The 22920-nt window shown below is 46.7% G+C and overlaps 1 protein-coding gene across 3 annotated transcripts; it reads right to left on the bottom strand.

The window, feature by feature from the left end:
• Positions 1 to 613: 613 nt before the first annotated feature.
• On the bottom strand, positions 614 to 13162 carry KCTD21 (potassium channel tetramerization domain containing 21). Of its 3 annotated transcripts, XM_030468995.1 has the most exons (3): positions 13102 to 13162; positions 10654 to 10754; positions 614 to 1449 (listed from the first exon to the last, which is right to left on the bottom strand). In XM_030468995.1, exon 3 carries the CDS (start codon positions 1417 to 1419, stop codon positions 637 to 639), a length of 783 nt encoding a protein of 260 aa, XP_030324855.1. In that variant the 5' UTR covers positions 1420 to 1449; positions 10654 to 10754; positions 13102 to 13162; the 3' UTR covers positions 614 to 636. The 3 variants fall into 3 exon arrangements, with proteins under 3 accessions (XP_030324855.1, XP_030324856.1, XP_030324857.1); XM_030468996.1 differs by lacking the exon at positions 10654 to 10754 and having other exon boundaries at positions 13102 to 13152; XM_030468997.1 differs by lacking the exon at positions 13102 to 13162 and having other exon boundaries at positions 614 to 1351; positions 10654 to 10668.
• Between the last annotated feature and the right edge of the window lie 9758 nt (positions 13163 to 22920).

Below are 22920 nucleotides of genomic sequence, written 5' to 3'. Positions count from 1 at the left end.
AGGTTCAGAAAAGAAAAAAAAAAGTCATTTTCACTTATTGACAAGAACCCTTTTTTGAATGCAGTCAGAGAGGATCCTTTGTCATTGTCAGTTTGCACCATCTTTTCCAGCTGTATTGAGTGGGTGCATAAGGAGAGGCTTCTCTGGAGATCCAACCAAGCTTCTTGGGTGCTCTTCACAGGTGATCTGGCAAGACATGGAAAATGCACCCCCTAGACTGTCCACTATATTGCAGCTCCATGGTAGCCACTGCATCTGATCTCCAAATCCCTTCCAACCCTTGATTACTGACCCTTCCCATCACCCTTGCATTAGAGGTTAGGGATCACAGCCATTTTCCAACTGGAAAATGTAAGAAGGACAGAAGTTAAGTGATCTTCCCCACAATTGTACAGCAGGTCAGAGATGGAGGCAGAGACAGAACCTTAATTCAGGCACTGGACAATATTCCTTCTATCTAGAATATGGACATATTCTTCAAGGTTGTATTGGTAAATACATTAAAGGAAAATCATCTCCCTGTTAGTGGCTCTGAATCCAGATAAGCATGATTCTGAGTTAGGCTCTAAGTGTGTTTTGAAGGGAAACACTTAACCTGTGTTATCTCCATGCTGGCACCACAATTAACAGCCATTTCTACTTGTACCGAATTAGGCGAATAATCTTATTATTCATGAAATCTGAAGTATGTGGGTGAGAAGAATCTATGCAGAAACCATCACTCATGGCTATTTTTAGCACTTCTTCAACAAACACCTGGAAACTATTGATTTGCTTATGATCTGGCAACACCCAGAGTCTCTTTAAGTTCTGCCGGGTGTACTCCTCTTCGGGAAGGCCGTCCACACTTGCAACCCAATCCAAAGTCAAATGGTTGGGGTCCTGCAGGTAGCTGGATATTGAAGAGAGGTTTCCATTGAAGCAATAGTAAAGTTTGGAGCCAAGGAGCTTCAGGAACAAACAGGATGTGGAGAAAATATGAGCACTGAAGACTTCCATGTTGGAGGAAGAGAGGCTGTAGATCTGGGGGGCTTCTCGGACGGTGAAGTGAACAGTCTGGGTCCTCTGATCGAGGGTGATGTTAAGCATGGCATTCTTTTCTGCTTTAGAAAGCTCCACCTCCTTCTCCTGCAAGGCTTCAATCAGTGGCTGGATTTGATAAAAATCAACCTCCCGTCGAAGTAAACCCATTTCCTGAAAGTCTTCAGGGAGGTCCAAGTGCGAAGTTCGTAAGAAGTTCAGGATATAGCGGAAGATTTTGCCATCTCTGTCAATAAAGCAGTTGCCTTGCCTGTCCTTCTTGGTTGGGATCTTCCCACTAAACATGGCCCCCAGCATGGAATCTGGAAAACTAGTCAAGGTAGACAGAGAAGTGGTATAGAGTTTTCCTCCAACATTGAGCGTGATGGGTTCTGACATGATGGAAAAGTCACGATGTTGGGACTAGTTCTAAAAAATAAAAATAAAAAAAAAATACCTTATCCAACACCACACATTTACCTGCATTTACCTGCTTGAAAGGTGAAACTATAGAGACAGAGTCCTAAATCTATATGGATAACTACATGGCAAGAAGTCATCACAGGAATTAGAAGTGGGGAATTACTTTCAGAGGTTGCATTTTGAGAACAAGCATAAGGATGATTTTTCTCCTAGCAGGCTTGAACAGAACCTTTAAAAATTCTGTTTAGTGCCTTCCAAATTATAAGCCTTCCAAAATGGTCATGCTAAAGTGAAGTCTCTCCCATGGATGCCTACAGCAAAATGTCTGCTAATGTCAAAGCAAGACTTGTGTCCTGGGCTCACCTGATCCTGTCTGCCTTGTGAACACAGAATTTAGAGGGGAAAAAAACCAGGACAGGACAAGAACTGGATACATCCCAACATCTCCTGTGGCATCTGGAGGCATAATTAAATCAACAAAGCTGTTGCAGCAGGATCCCCTGACACATTTGAGTGCAGTCATCCAACAGGGAGATGGTGAGCAGTGCTGCCCTAATCACGAGACAATCTGCAGCTCCATTCAGTTAAAAAAAAAACAACCAACAACCAGGCTTTCTCCTTCCAATGTGCTTCACCTTAGAAAACATTTCCTAATTGATTAGGGTCATATTCCCATTGACATCTTTTCCACACAGCTCTTCTGCAATCACCTGAGACAAAGAGAGGATGGGATTCTGTGGCACCGCAGCCTCTGGAAGGGAGATACCTCCCTTTGCCCCCCCTCATACCTTCCTCCTCCTTTACACCATCTCTGGCACTTAGGTGATCCCACAGGGAGCAAGCTGAGGAAGAAATCCCATCATTTTCTATTCAGGAGATGTTTCTGCCACATCTTGGAACCTTTGCATGCCAGGGTGGATGCAAAGGAAGAGGAAGGATCTGTGTTGCCCTTTCCATGGAAAAGCTGGGCCCTCATTCCTGCTTAGCTGAGGACCTGCAGATCTGTTTTCCCTTGTCTGCTGAATCCAAATCAATCCACAGATCATTCCCAGTTTTATTGTTGACTTTACCAGCAGGAAACCCATCAGTGTGTGCTGGCAGAGGCAGGAGGTAGCTCCTGCTGTAGTAACTAAGACCATTCAACAGAAAGCTGCCAAACAGCTCCCTTAAAATTAAACTCAAGTGCAGGCATCTCCCTGACTAGTTATGGAATAATCACAGACAGTATGACACTACTACCAGATCTGGAGTCATGGCAAAATACAGATAGGAAGAATGTAATCTTGTGATGGAATATCAAATCTTTTATGGCTGCAAAAACCCAAATAATGGGGGTAACAGCATCTTAAAAAACACACGTCTATAGACAGCAAGGACATTTTGCTATGAAAGACTTGCTCAGCCTAAGGCAGTTAATGAACAGGGCAAAGGAGAATCTGTATGTCATTTCTATTTTAAGACTGAAATTCCTCTTTGTTTTTTAGCCCACTTTAGGCCTTAGCACACAGTGTGTATCTCACTGCAAAATAATTCATGGGAAAAAAATCAGAATTCTTAATACACCAAGTGCTTTGCCTGCCCATCTGATAGTCCCACGTATGCAACAAAACTGGAAAATACACACATGCAGACCAGCACAGCAGTCTGTCTACACCAATGACCCCAGACCAGCCTTGTGACTAATCTTAGCCAAATATACCTTTAAAAAAATATTTGTTCCAGTGCTACACTCCCTTTAGCACTGCAGTCTCAGTCAACTTCCCACTCCTGAAGACTTCTACCCAATTTAGAGTCAAGATCTGTTAAAACTTGTCACATAGAGGCATCAGCTGGTCCAATTCTGTGGGATGAGTGGCTGCCACAGATTTTTCCCCTGAAGGGCTTGCCATATGTTTGTAAAAGAGTTGCTACAAGCACAATCTGACACTCACAAAAAACAACCTAAAATGGATTTTACTTTTTTTTTTTTTTCATGTTGCATCAAACAGAAGCATTCCCTACATCTCCCTGTGAATAACACAGCTGGTAGAAGCAGGTCTGGCAGTGACCCCCAAGGCCACCTTTGTTGCTTCCCATCTCTGCTCCCCTTTAGGCTGCTTTAGACTAAACAACTCAACCTTTTCTCTTCTTTCTTACTAGCTCATGTTTTCAGACTTTTGATCCCATGCCTAAACTACACCACAGGAATAGTTTTCTCATGCTCTCTGCCATCAGTGGAAAGTTTCCCTTCATGTATATATGACAACCTTCACTTGGCAAAGCCCATTGTCAAGAGTCATTACCTAAAGACCACTGGATGGTCCAAAGATATGGATTTTATGTCAAACTCAACATTTACCCTAAGTTTATTCTGATCCAAAGACTCACTGGCTCACTGGTAAAGGAGAGGCAGACATCTCAGTCCCATCTGAGCAGATAATGTCAACATATCTTGCAAATGGTTGATCAGCAGTCACAAGAGAAAGGCTGCCAACAAAATATGGCAGGAAGGTGAGCTCTTTGAAGCTGAAGACCACCTCCATGCTGCCAGAAACAGCACTAGAAATTTGACCAAAATTCACCTCTGGTGTCAGAAAAGTTGTGGGTGTAGCAGCACAGAGCTTGGCAGACACAACATTGCCCTCTCCCTGTGTGGACTCTGCTCCTCTCCCACCTCTGGAAGCTGCTCAGGTATGTGCCCTGACCATTTAATTCTGCTTATGGCTACTCTGTAGTCTACAGACCTACATGGGATGGATTTCAGTCTCCCAGAACACCATTTCCAGTTTGGATTTACCCCACTGCCCCCTCACTAGATTAAATTTCAAGCACTGAATAATGCAAACATCTGGCCCATAGGGTCAGGCTGCAGGATAACAGGTCCTGATCCAGTGGAACCAACAGTTTATCATCTGCTTTTGCCTAACTCATCCCATTACTTGCAGGTTTGTATCTTCACAGTGTGAAGATCAATCTGACAGTCTGGCAACCTTGGGAAACCCAAAACTGCAGCACAAATGAGCACAAATACAACTTCTGGTTTTACCATCAACCTGGTTTCATGCCTTGACCAAGCCATGTAGAGTATCTGGGGAAAGAAAGTCCATCTTTGCTGTTTTTTACTTATAAATTTGTTTATGAGAAAGGTTTTGGAGAAACTCTTAAAAAAAAAATTAAATGTCTTGGCAGTTTTCTCTCTTGACTCATCCAACTACTGTTCTGCAATCCCTAGCCCAGCTTATCAGGCCTGGGTACTTTGCTAATGCAATATAAGGTGAATATAAGGCAAATAAAGGTTTTCCAAGAATGCAGGATGGAGATCACTTCTGCTTGGTAGCATTCCTGCAAAGAGGAGCTACCAAGAGACCATCTTGTCTTGCACATTGGGTTATGGTTCCTGGAAGCAGAGAATGTCGAGGTCCAGGATATTGAGGTCCTGGAGCAGGTCCAAAGGAGGGCAACCAGGCTGGTGAAAGGACTCGAGCACAGACCCTATGAGGAGAGGCTGAGGGAGCTGGGGGTGTTCAGCCTAAAGAAGAGGAGGCTCAGGGGAGACCTCATCACTCTCTACAACTCCCTGAAAGGAGGTTGGAGCCAGGGGGGGGTTGGGCTCTTTTCCCAGGCAACTCTCAGCAAGACAAGAGGCCATGGACTTAAATTGTGCCAGGGGAGGTTTAGGTTGGATATTAGAAAGAATTTCTTTCTGGAGAGGGTGATCAGGCATTGGAATGGGCTGCCCAGGGAAGGGGTGGATTCTCCGTGTCTGGAGATATTTCAAAAGAGACTGGATGTGGCACTGAGTGCCATGGTCTAGCAACCGCAACGGTGGTTCAAGGGTTGGACTCGATGATCTCTGAGGTCCCTTCCAACCCAGCCAATTCTATGATTCTATGAATGTAAAGCCTTTTGTACAGCTGCTCCCCAGGTAGCACTTCAAATTAATTCAAATTATAGCAGCTGGAGATCTAATTTGAGAGCTGAAGATGAGAATTTGGCTAAAAGGGTTTATTTTGTGCTTTCAGACTTGTATTTAAATACATATTTCTTTTTTAAAGAGATGTATTTAATACGGGGAGAAAATCTGCAGCTGATTTAAAGCCAGAATCTTTTCAGGTGATACAAACAGAGAAAAAGCAGCAGTGGTGAACTTTTTTGGAAAAGTCAGACTCCCAGATAGAAACTGCTGTCTGAGCATTTCAAGGCATTTCAAGACAAGCATTTCAAGCCCAGAGCTTGTAAATTTTAACTTTGGTTTTACTCACGGGAGCATCCTCAACAGATGCACAGAGAACATTTCTGTAACAACTCCCTACTCCATGAGTTTAGTTTCACAGATGAATGAATGGTTCTTATCTGGGAGAGCCAAGTGAGCTGACACAGCAAAAAGATGTGAAAGAGGATGTGAAGTGACAAAAATCTACCTGTTTTCACTTATTAATGCCTTCATGTGTTTAGAACCACCAGATCCATTCCTTCCTTACCCATAACACTTTGTTTAATCATTTTAAATGTAGAACATCTTTGGTAAGGTTATTTCCCCTCTTATGTATTCATCACATTGAAGAGCACTTTAATCAGCTAATCAGTAAAAATAGGTATATATAATTTAACTGAGTGCCTGTTTTGCCAAACTTGGCAGAAAAACCTAAGTGTGAAAGTAATCGTAAAAAAGAAAAAGGATTAGTTGTGATTTTCCAACATAAGTAAAATGGAAAGAAATGGCACAAATATTGACATATTCAACCACTCTTTAAAAAAACAGAGGTACAGCTGTAGTCTATCCTTTCAAGCCTAAAAATGCAGTTTAATGGAAAGGCTAAAGTTATAAATATGTGTATATGGCTTTTAACAACACATGGATCTTCCATTAAGGCATTTATATACATAAAAGCCAAGTTTTAACAGGATTTTTCTGGTTACTTATCCAGATTAAAAAAAAAAAAGGTAGTTTAGATCATTCCAGTTAAAAATAATCTACCCTGAAACAGCAAGTTTATGGGACACTGAAGAGATATGGTACAGCTTGTTCTGTTGAACAGTCTCACTGAAGACTTGAAGAAAATTTGCATTTAACAAAATAAATCTAATACTAGTTTAGAGAAAACTATAAATATGAGCAGGGTAGAGAAAAGATACTGAGCAGATCAGAAAACAAAACAAGTTTTTATTTAGGAAAATGTGTAGCAATGCCTTGATTTGCTGATAAGTCAATACAAGTACAAGTATTTCTGGGGTAAACATGGCTCTGGAAAAGCAGAAGTAATGGATTGCAAACACTGATTTCACTTTTACAAATGTCAGGCAAGGAAAATTAATCAATTCTTTGGGATTGCTTAGCAGAAACACCCAAGACAGGGTTAACAGGCTGATTTTAGTGTTGTTCAGGGGAGCTTATTAATGAAATTAATTAAACACAGAGCAGAAAAAAAAAAAAAGAGCAATCTGTAATTTGGTAGGAGTGGACCACAATGTTAAACAGGGTTTCCAAAGTCCATCCCACAGGTCTGCTTACAGCCTCTGAAGCCTTTATAGGTGGCATTAGAGGCATAAAAAGTTGTAGCATCTCCTGAAAAATGAGTTAATGGATGCTGTGACAGCAACAGGGTCTTCGGGATGAGGTTCAACAAGGCCAAGTGCCGGGTCCTGCACTTTGGCCACAACAACCCCAAGCAGCGCTACAGGCTGGGCACAGAGTGGCTGAGAGCAGCCAGCCAGAGAGGGACCTGGGAGTCTGGATTGACAGGAAGCTGAACATGAGCCAGCAGTGTGCCCAGGTGGCCAAGAAGGCCAATGGCATCCTGGGCTGGATCAGGAACAGCGTGGCCAGCAGGTCCAGGGAAGGGATTCTGCCCCTGTGCTCAGCTCTGGTGAGGCCACAGCTCGAGTACTGTGTCCAGTTCTGGGCCCCTCAGCTCAGGAAGGAGCTTGAGGTGCTGGAGCAGGTCCAAAGGAGGCAACCAAGCTGGTGAAGGGATCCAGCAGAGATCCTGTGAGGAGAGGCTGAGAGAGCTGGGGGTGTTCAGCCTAAAGAAGAGGAGGCTCAGGGGAGACCTCATCACTCTCTACAACTCCCTGAAAGGAGGTTGGAGCCAGGGGGAGTTGGTCTCTTTTCCCAGGCAACTCTCAGCAAGACAAGAGGGCACGGTCTCAAGTTGTGCCAGGGGAAATTTAGGTTAGATATTAGAAAGAATTTCTTTACGGAGAGAGTGATCAGGCATTGGAATGGGCTGCCCAGGGAAGGGGTGGATTCTCCATGTCTGGAGATATTTCAGAAGAGACTGGATGTGGCACTGAGTGCCATGGGCTGGGAACCGCAACGGTGGTTCAAGGGTTGGACTCGATGATCTCTGAGGTCCCTTCCAACCCAGCCAATTCTATGATTCTATGATTCTGCTGTCACTTGTGGTGATTCATGGCCATTGCCCCTGGTTTTAATTTTCATAGAATCATAGAAACACAGAATGGTTTGGGCTGGAAGGGATCTTAAAGATCACCTGGTTCCAACCCCCACAAAAGGCCCCGTCCCACCTAATTCCAGGGATGGGGCAGCCAAAACTTCCTTGGGAAACCTGTTCCAGGCTCTCACCACCCTCACAGGAAAGATTTTTTTCCTAATGTCCAACCTAAATCTCCCTTCTTCAAGTTTTAACCCATTTCCCCTTGTCCTCTCCCTACACCCCTGTATCCAAAGCCCTCCCCCAGCTTTCTTGGAGCCCCTTCAGATATTGGAAGGTTGCTCTGAGCTCCCCTGGGAGCCTCCTCTTCTCCAGGCTGAACAACCCCAATCCCTCAGCTTGGCTTCCCAGGGAGGTGCTCAGCCCTCTGAGCATTTGAATGGCTCCTCTGGACACCTTCCAGGAGCTCTGTGTCCTTCTGATGCTGGGGACTCCAGAACTGGATATCTCCTGGATATCCCCAGGTGGGATCTCAGAAGAGCAGAGTAGAGGGGGAGATTTTATACATATTACACTTCTGGTTAATTTTATAGTGTAGCTTTCAATAGCCCACACATCAAATAGGACCAAAATTTTGGAAACCTGTATTTAAGACACTGAAATGTTTTGAAATGCTTTGTTAAGAAATGCAACAAACTGCAAATCACACACACAGTAAAAAAAAGCAAAACAAAACAAACAAAAAAAAGGAGATTAATTATTTAGTCTGGCACAATGAAGGATGCCTAAGTGGCAATAAAATTAAAGCATGCCAGGGATCATTTCTGCTAAGCATCAGGAAGAGCAGCCAGACTAAAAACCTCTCTGGCTCTTTGAGTATTGCCCAGGGGAGCTGGTGAAAGCCACATGAGCTGGATAAATGTTACGAGCAGGTAATGCATTATAGGAAGTTATTCTGCACTGGGAGGGACAAGATTGATTTCAGCTAAAAAAGGAGGTATGAAAAAAGAAATATCTGAACACCTGTGCACCAGCTGGGGACTTTAAATGTGGCTGTTAGGAGGACAGGGCTCCACTCTGCTCCATTAGAGTGCATTAATGCAAACATATAATTACTTCTTTCTTAGCTCATTCTGCTTTGGGTTTTGCCCCTGGTTCTCCACGCTCAGCATGGATCACTTTGCTCTATTGGATCTCACCAAAACCCACTCTAGGTTTGAGGTAGAAACTCCAGTTTTGGTGAAACACCCAAGTCTTGAGAAAAAAAATCTTTGTTAACTCCAACTCTGGGCACATTTGTTGTGACTTGTCCAGGTTTGGGCCAGGATAAAGGTGATTTTCTGTCTTGTACTTTTGCTTTTAGCTAAGTCTCTTGCCAGTAGTTGCACTTGCTGAAATTAACAGCAAGTTTCTCAGACAGTGTGTGCTTCTAGGACTGATAACACTCGATGTTTATAGTTACTGCTAGAGACTGGTGTGCAGAGCCAGGGACACTGCTCAGCTCTGATGAGAACATTTTACCATCCAGGAGGATACGAAGGTCCCACCTGCAGCCCTCCTTTGGGGAGGAACGGACAAGATAGATGCCAGAATTGACCAAACAGAGTATTCCATCCCATACACCTCATACTCAGTATAAATTTGAGGGATCACAAGGGCCAAGCCATGATTTCCTGCTTCCAGCTTCCAGCTGCCTGCCCTTCCTGCCTTTCCTGCTTCCCTTCCTTCACCTGGCATCCTAGAAGGATCCCATCCATTCCTCTGCCTGTGCTCCTGATCCGTGCCAGCCCATATCTGTGTGTTCCTGCCTCCAGCTCCCAACTGCTGCTGACTCCAGGATTCCAGCCTGGACTTTCCCAGGGCTGCCCTGCAGCCTGGGTGGTGACGTGAGAGTTACTGGGGGAAAAGGGGGGAGGAATGTGGTTTCCATTTTCCTGTATATTTGTATAGATTTAGTAATTTTTCCTATTTATCATTACTGTTTCATTAAAGTTGTGTAGTTTAGTTTCCAACCCATCAGTCTCTCTCCCTTATTCTCTCTCCTTTCTTTATTAAGGAGGAGAGAGAGATTAATAGAGAGCAGCTGTTATTCGGTTTAATTGCCAGGACAGTGTTAAACTGTGACATGACTACACCTGCAGGCCAGGTTTGTGCCTTGTCCCTTCTCAAGGGGACAGTTTTGCAGAGGAAATCCAGACCCTTAGCTGCCACTCCGTGCCCTGCCATGTTACAGGGATGGCAGAGGAGGCACTTTGAAGCCCCGACGTTGCCCCACAAGAGGTAGGAGAAAAAAACAGTCTTAATAAAAGAACAACAAAGGAAGGGCAAAAACAAAGTAAAGGGGATATTTAGGGACTAAAAAAAAAAAAAAAAAAAAGATGAAAAATTAAATTGAACTTTTACCTAGCCAGAAGCTGCCAGAAGGCATCAAGAGAAAGCTGGGTTTAAGGAAGGATTTGAGACAAAACCCATCACAAGGATGGATTCACCCTCCCTTCACATACCCCTGATGCACATTTATTTATCTCAGCTCATCCTCAAATACGGTTAAACGTTCCCAATATGCTTTCTACACCCTATCTGCTTATTTATGGCAATCTTAGGGAAGAAAACTTATGTTTTCCCACCAGTGCAGGACAGACCCACCGAATCCCAACCCCTCTGATAGTACCGGAGCAGCACTTCCCTTTAGAGGCTTTAAACTCCATCGGTGTCTCCAGGAGCACCGTATCTCGAAAAGCAGCCCTGAGATGGGGGAAAATCAGCACTTTTTGTTTGTTTGCTTGTTTCAGAACGCCTGTGAGGAACTGGAAATCTCCAGGGAAAGGCCTCTCACCTCCAAGGCTGTGGCGGGGGACACGGGTGCCGAGCTCCGGGTGGGGACTCCAATTCCCAGCAGGCGTGAGGCAGGAAGCGACGGCTCCACTCGGCTTCCCACTGGAAAAACAGGATCAGGAGCGAGGGGCAGGAAGCTGCGAGACCCCGCCGTGGACACCCCTTAGCTCTGCCACCCAAGGATCGGGATTTTTTGCAGATTTTCCAGCCGCGCATCCTAAAGAGATGGGGACGCTCCTCTGCCGGCACGATGCGCGGACAGGGAAAGAGTGGAGGAGTTTTGTGACCTCCCCGGTTTGTTTTGGGGGTGATGCTGCCTGTTCACCCCTTCCCAGACCTGCACCTTGATGCACTTTTTGAGCATCGCCTGGGCTGCTTGCTTAGGGCTGCGGGTGAATGCAAAAGGCTGTGTCTGGCTCTCTGCAAATGCAGAATTTCAGCAGTAAAGAGAAGAGAGAAGGGAGATGGGGCAGGAAAACGGAGCTGGAGCCCAGTTAGTAAGAGTAAGGAGGAACGTAAAGCGAGAGAAGAGGAATTAAAGGGGCAGTGCACGGTGGGGAGGAGGTTAACAGCTACTGAAAGAGAATGACAGGAGACAAGATGGAGGGGAAAAGGGAGTGAGGACCCAGAGATGTGGCTGCAAGGAGGTTTGGAGAATAAAAGCCTAAGTGCTGCAGTGCGAGTTCCTGGTGAGACCTCTGAGACTGTGCCAGGCAGGTCCTGCTACCAGCTGACAGCAGGGAGCCTGTTCAGAGTCTCAGCTCTTCCTATCAGCTGATGCAACTGCACAGTTCAATCCACCAATTTAGTGCCAGCCCCAGCAAGGGTTTTCACTCATTTCTAATGTCCTGGCCCAGCATCCACATGGGGATCACTTGGCACCCTTGGAGTATCTTCCAAAGACTCTTATTTCTTTCTTGCACCATTTTGTAGCCAAGAAGGCCAATGGCATCCTGGCCTGGATCAGGAACAGCGTGGCCAGCAGGTCCAGGGAAGGGATTCTGCCCCTGTACTCAGCTCTGGTGAGGCCACAGCTTGAGTCCTGTGTCCAGTTCTGGGCCCCTCAGCTCAGGAAGGAGATTGAGGTGCTGGAGCAGGTCCAAAGGAGGCAACCAAGCTGGTGAAGGGACTTAAGCACATATCCTATGAGGAGAGGCTGAGGGAGCTGGAGGTGTTGAGGCTGGAGGAGGCTCAGGGGAGACCTCATCACTCTCTCCAACTCCCTGAAAGGAGGTTGGAGCCAGGGGGGTGTTGGTCTCTTTTCCCAGGCAACTCTCAGCAAGACAAGAGGCCATGGTCTCAAACTGTGCCAGGGGAGGTTTAGGTTGGATATTAGAAAGAATTTCTTTCTGTAGAGGGTGATCAGGCATTGGAATGGGCTGCCCAGGGAAGGGGTGGATTCTCTGTGTCTGGAGATATTTCAAAAGAGACTGGATGTGGCACTCAGTGCCATGGGCTGGGAACTGCAGCAGTAGTGGATCAAGGGTCGGACTTGATAATCTCTGAGGTCCCTTCCAACCCAGTTGATTCTATGATTCTATGATCTGCAGATGTGGTAGACCACCCCCTGGGTGGTGCATCAGTACCCAGTTTCCACCCCATCTCCCACTGACACTGTCACTTCCAGGGCATCCCAGCACAGATGCAGCTGCAGGGTAGTGAAAAGCACTGGGAAATAACACCAATAATCCAGGTGCCATCCAGAGTTGGGCCCTCTGGAAGTCATGGTTTACACATGTTGTTCAGCAAGCCCCAGGTGTGGGTTTATGGGCTTGGGATTGGCTTAAATGATGTAAAACCTTTTGTTTTGGATATCACAGAATCATTGAAAGGTTTGAGTTGGCAAGGACCTTAAAGCTCATCCAGTTCCAACCACCTGCCATGGGCAGGGACACCTCCCACTATGCTAGGTTGCTCCAAGCCACATCCAACATGGCCTTGAATACTTCCAGGGATGGGGCATCCACAGTTTCTCTGGACAACCTGGTCCAGTGTCTCACTACCCTCATAGGAAACCGTTTCTTCCTAAGATCTCATCTCAGTCCCCACTCTTCCAGCTGAAAGTGGGTAGGGGGCAATACAAAGTTTGTAGTGGTGTGATGCCCCACCCTGGTAAGGACAAACTTGGGTCAGGTTCTTCCACTCACAACCAGGCATTTGCACTTTTAAATCAACTTAAAATACTAAATAATAATAATAAAAAAACCCAAATCACACACACACCTCCCCGACCCACCCCCAGCAGCGGCTCACACGCATCCCGCAGCGTTTCTCCGCAGAGCAGCAGCGCGGCAGCTCCCAGGCCCACCGCTCCCATTCCCCCCTCCCCGTGCCTCAGTTTCCCCACCTCGCCGAGGTTTCGCTGGGGTGACCCCAACCCTTGCACCACCCCCCCACACACACACACCAGGCGAATCCCCCCCCCTCCCATCCCCGCCGCGGTACCCACCTCCTCCCCCTCCAGCTCCGGGCCCCGTCGCTCGCCGGGAGCCGCGGGAGGAGCCGGCGGCGGCGGGGGGAGGGAGCGGGGGGCGCGGCTCGGCTCGGCCCGGCTCGGTACCGCTGGGATTTGTAGTTCGCTGCCTCCCTCAGCCCTGCCCCGGCTGCTGCCCGAGGGACTGCGGTTCGGTGCCTGACGGGCACGGTGCGGACCGGGCACGGAGGGAGGTAACGGAGGGCCGGAGGGGGGGGGCGGTCAGGGGTTGGGGTGCTCGGGGGGTTGGGGTGCTTGGGAAGGGGTGCGGGAGGGTGAGTCTGGGGTCGGGATGTGGGAGGGGTGGTCTAAGTAAGGGTGCAGGATGGATCCTCAGGGGAAGGAGGGATGCAGGAGGGATGTTCCCGGAAAGGGGTGCAGGATGGATGCTTGGGATGAGGGATCCTGGAGATGAGAGATGGAGGACAAGATGCTGAGTGGAAGGGTGCAAGAAGGATGCTCGAACTGAGAGATGCAGGAGGGATCCTGGGTGTGAGGGGTGCAGGAGAGATGCTCAGGAGAGGGGATGCAGGAGAACTAGTCTGGGAAAGGGATGCAGGAGGTCTGCTTGGGGTGAAGGATGCAGCAGGGATGCTCCCAAGAAGGGATTCAGGAGGAGTGCTCAGGGTGAGGAACACCGGAGGCATCTTGGGGTGAGGGGTACAGAAGGGATGCTCAGGGGGAGGAGATGCAGGAGAACTGATGGTGAAAAAGGGTGCAGGAAAGATGTTTGGGGTGAGGGATGAAGGATGGATGCTCGGGGGAAGGGGTGCAGGAGGGATGCTTGGGATGGGGGATGCAGGAGGACCGGTTGAGGAAGGGGTGCAGGAGATTTCTCAGGGGCTGAGATGCTAGGAGGGAGGGGGGGATGCCCAGGGGAAGGGGTGCAGAAGGGTGAGGAGGGTGTGTGGGGGTTGGTGTGCTCAGAGAGAGGGATGCTCAGGAGTTGGGATGCAGAAAGAAAGTGTCAGGGAAAGAGGTACAGGAGGGCTGTGTATAGGGAGTGATGCTGGAAGGAAGCAGTACAGGAGAGGTGTTTGGAGGGTGGGAGGGGGAGAAGGGATACAGGAAGGATGTTGGGAAAAAGGGTGCAGGGATGCTCAGAGGGAGGGATGCAGAAATGGAGGGATGCAGGAGGGTGTTCATGGTGCTGGAGGGAGCAGGGAGTATGGGGTGCTTGGGAGTGAGGATGCAATCAGGGTTCTCAGGAGCTGGGATGCTCAGAGGGAGGGATTTTTGGGGAAGGGGTCCAGGAGGGCTGCTTGGGAGTTGTGATGCAGGAAGAATACTTGGGGAGATGCTTGGAGGTTGGAATGTAAGAGAGGGCTTGGAGGGGGCATGCAGGAGGGATGGTTGGAGTAAAGGCTGTTTGAAGGGTTGGGATGCAGGAAGGATGCTCAAGGATGGATGCTTGGAGGGAAAGGTTCAGGAGAAATATGCAGGGGACAGGATTTCTGGTGGGATGCTCAGGAAGAAGGATACTCTGTGGTCAGGATGCAGGAAGGAACCCTGGAAAAGGGATGGTTGAGGATTTGGACTGTCTGAGTGTCAGGCAACAGGAGGATGCTTGGGGAGAGGACAACAGCAGCAATATTGACAAGAGGGGGGTGTGAGCATTTCCCTGCTGCATGCAGGGCTCTGCAAACCTGTCTGCAAGGCAGGATCTTGTTATGGGGAACTGGCCAAGATGATTTTTCCCTGGGAAACTGACTTGGGTTGAGACACCCAGGGATGTTCTCAACCCACAGGGAGCCAAAAAAATCCCAAAGTGAGGGCCAAATTAGAGCAGTCCAGATCCAAACCCACTCCAGGTTAAATCTGCCCTGACTTGGACTTTGCAGGTGTTAAAAGATAAAAGCAGACTTTGGCATCTTGAATATTTGCCACTTTTATGAGGTTTTCAAAGCCCTTTGGGAACTGAACTCTACCTTGCTGCCTTTGTGCCATGGGACTAAGACTCATGGCAGAGAAATTTCAACTTTATTCCCTACCTTAGGCTGAAAGTATGCAACAAGGGGCTGAGTTTCATCTGGAGAGTGGGTTCAAAATGCCTTGAAACATCTTTGTGATGAGGATCATCACGTTTGCCATGGTCCCACTTTACCTTCCTGATTTCTGGATTGGCTGATTCAAACCCAAATATGTTGAGGGCTCGAGGGAAACTAAGGTCTCAAATGAGTGTCCCATTCCATTTTTTCCTAAAGGTACCACCAAAGACCTGGAGATCTCTGTATTTCCAAGCAGTGAAGGAGTCTTTGATGAGCCCCATCTGGGATGCTTTGGTGAACAGGACATGGTTTTTCCTTGGGTTATATCCAGGGGTTTAATTTCTATACCCAGGCAAAGGCAGAGAGAAATCTGGAGAAAGAAGAGTGATGTTAATGCTATAAATACCTCCAGGAAAACAACTGACTTTCCGGACTAGATGTATTTACAGTCTTCAGGGATGATAATAGAAAGGACATCGCTCTGAAGGGCAGTGCAGTATCCAGGTGCTCCTGGATGCCCCATGGACATGGGATAGCACAGCCCTGGCTGAGAGTTCTGGTTAAGGAGGAAATCAGAGAGCTTTGGTGGGAAGAAAAGGAAGATGTGAGGGGATGTGAGGAGGGGTGACTGTCCTGGGAAAAAAAAACAACCTAGAGCAGGCAGGATAAAGCTGTTGGGTAGCTGATGCCAAATATGCTCAGGAAATTAAAAAGCAACTGGAATGGGTTATTTTTGTCTGTGGTTGGTGCTGGGCTTAGCCAGAGAGCCAGTGGTTAGTGCAAGTCTTGTCCTATGTGTCTTTCTCTGCTGATGATTTTTATAAGGCAGTGGGAGAGACGAATTTAATTCCTTGTACCTTGCTTTCTGCATTCATGCCAGGATGGCTGATAATATGGAATTATGATTTTCAGATCCTTTATTAGAAAAGGGAACCAGTGGGTATGAGAGATGTGTGCATAGCTGTGGACTGGAGGGGAAAGGAGGAGTCTGAAGAAAAAGAGGATGAAATGCTGGGGCCTTGGGCCTTATTTGGTGTTATTGTGCTGATTGTTTTGACATCCAGCCAAAGCAGCCAAAGCCTTTTTTTTAAATTTTATTTTTTTTTAAATGAGTGAGTGCCTAGCAGCAAAAAACACACAGAGAGAAGAGAGTGGGGGATTTGGGCCAGGTTGGATGGGGCTTGGAATAACCTGGTCTAGTGGGAGGTGTCCCTGCCCATGCAGAGAGTCTGGAATTATGTGATTTTGAAGGTCTCTTCCAGCCCAAACCCAGCTGTGGTTCTGTGATTTCTGTGCATCAAAGGGATTAAGAAGCACTGAAGAAAGAGCAGCATATAAGGTAGATGAGTTAAGGTCAGGCAGCCAGTTTCTGATCATTGTTGTCCATGAATTAAGGCCATGGTAGGTCACTTGGAGATGGCTAAGAGAATTGCATGGTGTCAAAGATATTTTATAGTGTTTTAGAGGAAAAATGAATGATGAAACACATGGCAGAAGAGTGGAAAAGGATCCTCAGTGGTCTGTGGATCTAAACCATGAAGGTATTTTAGTAAAGGCAGGGATTACTGTATAGTAAATTTAGGCTGATTGCAAATAGGTGTCTTTTGGTTGATTATTTTTAGGGACCCCTTAGCAAAGTGTGTGGTCCCAGGAGAGAAACCCAGTGTTCCCAAGGCAGAGGTCCTGATGAAATGCCCATAGTCCAGCTGGGTGACAAATAAACCTTTACTCTCTAGGGAGGGCAGAAAGCTGCTGAGCAGGGTGGAAGGTTCTGCAGGGTGTAAGGAACAACCTCCTGCTCCAAATCTGCTCCTGCCTGAAGCTGCTGGAGGGGAATCTCCATCAGTGCTGCAGGAAAGGGCAGTTCTGATTCAGTGCAACACGGGGTAGGAAAGGACAGGGAGCTCTGCCAGCCCAAAGGAATTATCTCTAGTGAGTAGGAGACACACCAAACAAGTGCAATCTGTCACTGGAAAGTAGTTTGGGAGAGGAAGCAAGGAATTTGTGATCTCCTTGAAAGGAGAGAAGGTGAATTTAGAAAAGCAGATTATAATTAAGTGCAAAAAAATCTGGGCAGGCTTCTGGGTTGGTAATTTTTCCCTGCAGATAGGGTGAGCCTCACTTCTGCTTCTAATGAGGTATTTAATTGGATTTTTTCTGCAGTTGTTAGAGCTGAGTTTCTGATCTCTTAAAAATGGAGCTGGTCTCTGCTCTGCCATGGCACTTTATGGACTGTCCCTCTGGCAGCAGCTGGAGGGAGCAAGGCAGGGTGAAGCATCACCAGTAATTTATTTGCAGGTCTGGAGAGGTTTTTTTTGGCTGCTGGCTCTGCCACAACCTATTGCATCTCTTTGTGCAAATGGTTTGGTCTGGATGTGCCTCAGTATTTCATGTTGCTACAGCAGAGTGAATGATACCTGCTGTGTCACTTAAGTGAGATGTATTTTCCCTTGAGGATATTCCTATTGATAGAGTTTATGGGCCTGTGGGCTCTATTTCAGTCAAAGACACTGAGATTTTCTAAATTATCTAATTATTCTAATATTCTGTAATAATTTAATGATACTTTTATGTGAATTTTACATCAAGAATTTTCTAAATTATTTAATCATTCTAATAACTCTTTAAATTATTCTCTTTGGATATTAATGAGTAGCTGGCTTTGAAATAATTAAGAAAGAAGCAGAGAGATGCAGCAACTGTGTCATTGGGAGAGCTCAAGGTAGAAACCATATACTCAATATACTCAATATTGGATTGCTGTGAACAGTTGCCAGAAGATCATTGAATTGGAATCACATCCCTTAGGTTAATTAAGATTATTTAGCCAGAGAAAAAACTTGATCTTAGGTAAATGAGGAGTATAACCAGATGGGTAACCCATACCAGACCATGGGGAGACTGAAGTAGGAGGTGCAGTGGCATGGATGAGGGCCCAGCAGTGGCCTTGGTTTGATGATTTCCAACCCTGAAAGGAAACTGCAGTTTCTTCTTAGTTATTTCAAGGGTTTTTCAGTCTTTTGAGAAAAACAGCCTTAGGGAAGGGATAGCAATGGCTGTGCCTACCTGCTGTTCAGGCTGTAGCTGTTGGGTGTGGTAATGCTGAGTTGCAGGATGTGGTTGCCCCTCCTTGGCTAAATGAACAAGCAGGTGCTTTGGACCAAAATAAAACCTTTTGGCTATGAATTTCCTGGAAAAAAGAATAATAATTAGGACACAATTACTTTGCTGTTCCTTGAAAACAGACCTAGAGGGGTGTGTAACAGCAGGGACTTGTCCTGTTAAGAAACTGTATGCCAAAGCATGGCAAATTTTGCAGAACTTTTAGATTATAGTCTTATTAGTACAGTATTTTCTGCTGTAGCAAGGCTGCAGGATTGAGCCCTAATTTCCTGCCTGCCTGGAGGAAGCAGCAAGAGCAGAAATATCTTCCCTGACATGAAAGAAACCATTTCAGCAGGAGTTGAAGAGAGTAAAAGGTGAAGCTCATTTCTGTATTTTCAGACCTCCAGAGAATTTAGGGAATTAGATAATGATTTCTTCTTCTTCTTTGTAAGTAAGAAACAAATCACTTTATTTGTCTGTGTTTGGATGTTGGGATTTTTTTTTTCCTGCTTTGGTGCTGTTTTTGGTGTTTATATATCAAGCCAGATATGATGGTGTTGTAGGAACTGAAATTATTACCCACATCTCCTAAGGGCAAGGTGCATCTCAGATCTACCTTTGCAGAGCTCTATGAGATCTGGGGTGTGGGAACTGACCCCACATTTTGTACAGAAGACCAAGGAGCCTTTACTGGAAATCTGCTGCTGGCAGGGGTAGGGGAATGAATTGATTTAGAAGTAATTGGATGGACTTCAACTGAAATGAATGCTGATTAAAGAAAAAAATCCAGGCAGAAGAGAAATATAAGGACATCTCTGAACAGCACATATATTACACCCAAACAAACAAAGCCCAAGGGGAATTTTTTTTATTCTGAGATTGCTTTTTTCCTTTTTTTTTTTTTTTTTTCCAGTTTACTTGTTTTTTTGCAGTGAAGGTGAGCTGGTTGATGCTGCTTTTTGCTTGAATTTCTTTTCCTTCTCTGGTTTCCAGAGCATGGCTGAGTATCTGTCCTTGCAGAGACACATTGCATGGTAAGCAACATCAGTTGCAAGTGTTGGTGGGACAACTTCATTTTCCTGGTGGCTTTAGAGGGAGATTTAAGTCTGGAGCCAGGGATGCTCTCTTTTTACAGCAACCTTTCTGTTTCAAGAAATGGGAGAAAGCACTGTGGAGCCTGGTGTGTATTCATGAGTCCAATGTATGGTACCAAATGCCATCAGCACTTCCTGATCTTCCAAGTGGAACAGAGCATCTTCAGGGCAGCTTTGTAGGGCTGAACATCTGCATGAGAGGGATGAGCTGCATCACAAGGAGCATGGCAAGGGAGAGGGTTCTTCCCCTCTTCTCTGCTCTCACCAGACCCCCCCAGCAGTGCAGTGGTCCAGTTCTGGAGCCCTCAACACAGAATCATAGAATCATAGAATTGTCTGGGTTGGAAGGGACCTCAGAGATCATCAAGTCCAACCCTTGAACCACCGTTGCGGTTTCTAGACCATGGCACTGAGTGCCACATCCAGTCTCTTTTTAAATATCTCCAGGGACAGAGAATCCACCCCTTCCCTGGGCAGCCCATTCCAATGTCTGATCACTCTCTCCGTAAAGAAATTCTTTCTAATATCTAACCTAAACTTCCCCTGGCACAACTTGAGACCATGGCCTCTTGTCTTGCTGAAAGTCATCTGGCAAAAGAGCCCAACCCCCCCCTGGCTCCAACCTCCTTTCAGGGAGTTGGAGAGAGTGATGAGGTCTCCCCTGAGCCGCCTCTTCTTTAGGCTGAACACCCCCAGCTCCCTCAGCTTCTCCTCATAGGGTCTGTGCTTGAGTCCTTTCACCAGCCTGGTTGCCCTCCTTTGGACCTGCTCCAGGACCTCGATATCCTTCCTGAACTGGGGGGCCCAGAACTGGAAGGGAGGAGGGAGATGGAGATGTTGGAGCAAGCCAGAGGAGACCACGAAGATGATCCATAGGCTGGAGCTCCTGCTATTGAGAGAGGCTGAAAGAGCTTGGGGTTGTTCAGCCTGGAGAAGAGAAGGCTCTGGGGAGACCTTAGAGCACCTTGTTGACTTAGGTTAGGGCACGGTCTCAAGTTGTGCCAGGGGAGGTTTAGGTTGGAGATTAGAAAGAATTTCTTTCTGGAGAGGGTGATCAGACACTGGAATGGGCTGCCCAGGGAAGGGGTGGATTCTCCGTGTCTGGAGATATTTCAAAAAAGACTGGATGTGGCACTGAGTGCCATGGGCTGGGAACTGCAGCAGTAGTGGATCAAGGGTTGGACTTGATAATCTCTGAGGTCCCTTCCAACCCAGCCAGTTCTATGATTCTATGATTATGAAGAAATTCTTCACCATCAGGGTGGTGAGACACTGGAACAGGTTTCCCAGAGAAGCTGTGGCTGCCCCATCCCGTGCAGTGTCTCAGCCCAGGTTGGATGGGGCTTGGAGCAACCTGGGCTGTGGGAGGGGTCCCTGCCTATGGCAGGGGGTTGGAACTGGGTGACCTTTAAGGTCCCTTCCAACCCAAACCATTCTGTGGTTCCATTATTTCAGCATTATGCAGAGGTTGGACTAGAGAGCTCCCAAGGTCCCTTCCCTCCTGATGCTGGGATTTTTTACCTGTGTTGCTCATGCCAGTTGCTCAGCAGAGGAGTAGAACAGTTTTGCCATTTCCTGGGATTTTTTTTTCTACTGCAAAGCCCACATTGTGAACTTTCGTTTTTATGTGAGCTGCATAACAGATGGGAACCTCAGAGAAGTTCTTCACATTAGTAATGAACACTTGGACCTTCCACTACATCCTTGCATGCTCCAGGAACTTGTTTCTATTTTACAAGCAGGATTGTGTCCATCCTCCCAACTTGTCTATGAGTTGTTATTGCTTGGTGAGGATGATGAAGGGCAGAAAAGTTGCCCCACTTCAAGAAGCACTCACTGTAGGACCCTGAAAATTGAACCTCTTTATTTCAATGTTAAACAGAGGAGAACCAAGGACCAGATCTCCAAGGCAGCCTTTGGCATCCCAGAAATGAATGTGTCCTCCTCTCTACTGTAGTTCCCTGGTTTATTTATGACACACTTCCAATTTTTTCAGCAGATGAGACAGGAATCTTACAGACAACAGTCCCTTCACTGCCATCCCTCATCCACTCTGAGGCAGGTCTTGGGGGGGAATAAAAAAAGTTAATATGAGATCCTTAAAAAAAAAAATTCAGTTTGAAAGCATCTGGAGCTGTGCTGGGGTTGAATTAACCATCTTGATTTCCTAAGTTTTCACATGTGAATGATCTTTTAGTGTAGAATGCTCTTTTTAAGTGTAGAACTTTCAGAGTAGAACACTAGTTTTTTGATGGTAATATTTATTATTACATCTTACAAAGCAACTTGAATGTTGTTTTAATACAGTTCTGAGATGGTAAAACATATTACAAATGTCTCCTTCTGAGGGACTCCCTGGCTGGCATCTCTCATCCTGACTTTGTCTGACCCAAACTCAGGGAGCAGCTTGGTGTCCCCTGATCCACAGCAGAAACATGGGCTTGTTTGTCCCCTCCTGCTGTCACCACCAGGGTAGGTAGAGAGGTGTAGGTGGGACTGTGTTACCTGAAGTCCCACCTTGAAGTCCTTTGCCAGTGAGGATCCTTTATTACAAGGTCACCTCAGGTGGTTCTCCTTGTGTGTCTTTGAAGATCTAATGTCAACCTGAGACATCATGATGATGTTTCCTCATGAGGAAGATGTTTTGCCTCTACCTACAGTCCTTAGGCACTGGGACTTGTGTCTATTGACTGTGGAGGGAGGCTTTTTTAGCCTTGTCCTTACCACACTATGTCAGACAAAAAGAGTCACATTCCAAGGCATCAGGGCTGGGGTGACCCATCCTTGTGTCTCCTTCTGTGATCAGCCTGAGAATGAGCCAAGGCCTTACAGGAGCTGTAAATTTATCCCCAAATTCAGGCAGAATTCTCATAGAATCAGAGAATGGTTTGATTTGGATGGGACCTTTAAAGCTCATCTGGTCCAACCTCCCTGCAGTGAGCAGGGACATCTTCAAGCAGATCAGGATGCTCAGAGCCCTGGCCAGTCTGACCTGGAATGTTTCCAGGGATGAGGCATCTACCAGCTCTCTGGGCAACCTGGGCCAGTGTTTCACCACCCACAGTGTAATAGTGAAAATACAGCTGTTGAACACTGTAGAACCTCATTCTGTGTCCTGGGCTGCATCAAAAGCAATGTGGCCACCAGGTCAAGGGAGGGGATTCTGCCCCTCGACTCCACTGTCGTGAGACCCCCCCTTGTAGTGTTGGGTCCTGTTCTGGGATCCCCAACATAGGAAAGGTATGAAGCTGTTGGAAGGAGTCCAGAGGATGCCATGAAGTTGCTCAGAGGGCTGGAGAACCTCTGCTCTGGAGACAGGCTGAGAAAGTTGGGGGCGTTCAGCCTGGAGAAGAGGGGGAATTTTTACAAGGACGTGTTAGGACAAAGAGGAAGGGTTTCAAACCAAAAGAGGGAAGAATTAGATCAGATATTAAGAAGACAAATTCTTCACTCTGAGGGTGATGAGACACTGGCCCAGGGTGCCCTGAGAAGCTGTGGCTGCCTCATTTCTGGAAGTGTTCAAGGCCAGCTTGAATGGGGCTTGGAGCAACCTGGGCTGTGGGAGGGGTCCCTGCCCATAGCAGGGATTTTTGAACCAGATGATCTTT

This window comes from Calypte anna, chromosome 1 (assembly GCF_003957555.1).
Source record: "Calypte anna isolate BGI_N300 chromosome 1, bCalAnn1_v1.p, whole genome shotgun sequence".
Classification (NCBI taxonomy): Eukaryota; Metazoa; Chordata; class Aves; order Apodiformes; family Trochilidae; genus Calypte; species Calypte anna.
The sequence above is the reverse complement of the archived record's forward strand: the minus strand, read 5'-3'. Positions and strand labels throughout refer to the sequence as shown.

Coding starts and splice junctions, on each gene's coding strand:
- KCTD21 (XM_030468995.1), bottom strand. CDS start 1,419: ATGTCAGAACCCATCACGCTCAATGTTGGAGGAAAACTCTATACCACT.